The sequence below is a fragment of the Cariama cristata genome, unplaced genomic scaffold, assembly GCF_000690535.1.
Source record: "Cariama cristata isolate BGI_N322 unplaced genomic scaffold, ASM69053v1 scaffold35097, whole genome shotgun sequence".
Classification (NCBI taxonomy): domain Eukaryota; kingdom Metazoa; phylum Chordata; class Aves; order Cariamiformes; family Cariamidae; genus Cariama; species Cariama cristata.
The window spans coordinates 1-2,524 of NW_009627739.1; the positions used below are offsets into that span (position 1 = coordinate 1).

The following is a 2,524-nucleotide window of genomic DNA, read 5'->3' on the forward strand; positions in this document are numbered from 1 at the left end:
TACCCCTTCCAGTGCTCCATTGAGGACCCCACCAAGCAGACCAAGTTCAAGGGCATGAAAAGCTACATTGCCTACAAATTGGTGCCCAGCCACACCGGGCAGCAGGTACACCGCCGCTACAAGCACTTTGACTGGCTCTACGGGCGCCTGGCTGAGAAGTTCCCTGTCATCTCTGTGCCCCACTTGCCGGAGAAGCAGGCCACTGGCCGCTTCGAGGAGGACTTCATCTCCAAACGTCGCAAAGGTCTGGCTTGGTGGATGGACCACATGTGCAGCCACCCTGTGCTGGCTCAGTGCGATGCCTTCCAGCACTTCCTCACCTGTCCCAGCACGGATGAGAAGGCCTGGAAACAAGGCAAGCGCAAGGCTGAGAAGGATGAGATGGTGGGTGCCAACTTTTTCCTGACCATCAGTGTCCCCACGGGCCCTGGGGCCAACCTGGACTTGCAGGAGGTGGAAAGCCAGGTGGATGGCTTCAAAGCCTTCACGAAGAAGATGGACGAGAGCGCCTTGCAGCTTAATCACACAGCCAACGAGTTTGCCCGCAAACAAGTCACGGGTTTCAAGAAGGAATACCAGAAGGTGGGGCACTCCTTTAAGTGCCTCAGTCAGGCTTTTGAGCTGGACCAGCAGGCCTTTTCGGCTGGCCTCAACCAAGCCATAGCCTTCACTGCAGAAGCCTACGACGCCATCGGGGACCTCTTTGCAGAGCAGCCCCGTCAGGACCTAGATCCTGTGATGGATTTGTTAGCGCTGTATCAGGGGCATTTGGCCAACTTTCCAGACATCATCCACGTCCAGAAAGGTAACACGCTTATGTATTTTCTGAAACGATGAAGTTTTACATGTCAGTGGTATGCACACAGATGTAGGGACCAGGGGCTAAATCAGCCCTGGCTTCTTGGCCTTGGGTTAAATCATTCTGTGTTTACTCAAAACCGATGCTAAAAATACAAAAAATGTATCAGTGACAATTTTTGTTCTGTGCCAAAGGTCTAGACATAGTTGGGAATTTTACTGGTCAGGAGTTTGGCTCTGTATCTCTGAAAGAAACCGCACCTGCCTATACTGGTAATACGTTGAAGATTAATGGGCTTGTTTACAAACCCTGGAAATCAAGTAGTAGAAAAACGTCTATTACTCTTTGATGTATGTTAGGTATCTTAAATCTCTGATCTAGTAGATAATAAATATGAAGTAGTCTGAAGATGCAGGTATTCTTCTGATTGGCACCTTGTTTGAGGTGTCCATGGTGGTGTGTTGCATTTTGCAGTGTCAGACAATCGGATAAGATATTTAAAGCTGCTGGGGTTTCTCAGTTTGGCGGTACATTAAACTGTCTTGGTGCCTGTGAAAGAATAATGGCCTGCCACAGTGTTCTTAGTTGGAGTTGTTCATCCTTTGCCCTTATTATCATAAAAAGATGTTGCTCACCTGTTACCCTTGCAGCATCTTTCTAGCTGAAATACTCTTCTGAGGTTCAGATTGCTGTTTGTATGGTGCTTTGTGATCCATCAGAGAGAAAGAAATTCCAAAAATAGAAGAATCATCTGCTATGTAACTAGTGGCACTTGTTCAGATAAATAGAAGTTTGTAGTACTGTATTTGTGTAGATGATTTCCCTGCTGTGAAAATCAATGATACTCATATTCTTCACCATGGTGAGAGGACTAGCCCATCGTTCATTCTTTTTACTGTTATATTCCTTACCTGTAGTTTTCAAATCAAATATCAGGGGGAGTGTGGGGATTTGAGCTGTAAAAGAGACCAAGACAACATCACATATGCTTTGCAGAAATGGATGTGTGTGACAGTTGCCTGAGAAAATGCATATGCTTTACTGAAAATTATTTTGGAGATTAACAAGTGGTATTCTGCATCCCAAGAAGCAGAGCTTGAATTTTCACCCATGGTGAATCAGTCTCTTGTGCCCTTACGTGACATTTCCAGGGTGTTTGTGTCTGCAACAGTACCTTGAGTTTGATGATAAAAGAATTGGGAGTGTTTTTTCAACAGATCAAAAAGACAGGCTTCTGGGAGGTTTGCATTATTACTGGGAAAATCTGAGGAAACAGAGTTGGTACAAAGTGCACAATTTGTTGTTATTTAAGAAAGTAAGCTTTTCATAAAAATTGCATGGATTTCAAAGTCAGATTTCCATTCTGTTGTTGAATCTTGAAAATTGTGAGTGGAAACTTAAACAATCTTAATATTAGAAAAAGGAAAGCGTGTAGTCTAACCTTGAAGAGGATGTTCTAGCTGCTGTGGCATTGTGTTCTGGTAACAACTTTCAAGTATTTTAGATTTAGAATTGTCAACTAATAATAGGATTATCTGTAAGCTTCTGGAAAAAAATAAAGGGAATGGTTTTTTATGAGCTGGAAAAAAACAGCAGCTGTATACCATTTAAATAATATATCCTCAAGCTTTAAGGCTATATGGAGATCTTCACTGCAGTATTTGGAGACGAGACTTTGAAGAGAGGATTAGGAAGAGTAAGGTATGTGCTTGACTCAACCCTGTT

General features: G+C 43.7%; 1 protein-coding gene across 1 annotated transcript; it reads left to right on the forward strand.

Moving 5' to 3' along the window:
• Window positions 1-6: 6 nt before the first annotated feature.
• Window positions 7-837, forward strand: SNX18 (sorting nexin 18; the record flags this gene model as incomplete). The annotated part of the gene is made up of 1 exon (XM_009704541.1): window positions 7-837. A coding segment is annotated over one exon (831 nt), but the record flags the coding sequence as incomplete, so codon positions are not given.
• Between the last annotated feature and the right edge of the window lie 1,687 nt (window positions 838-2,524).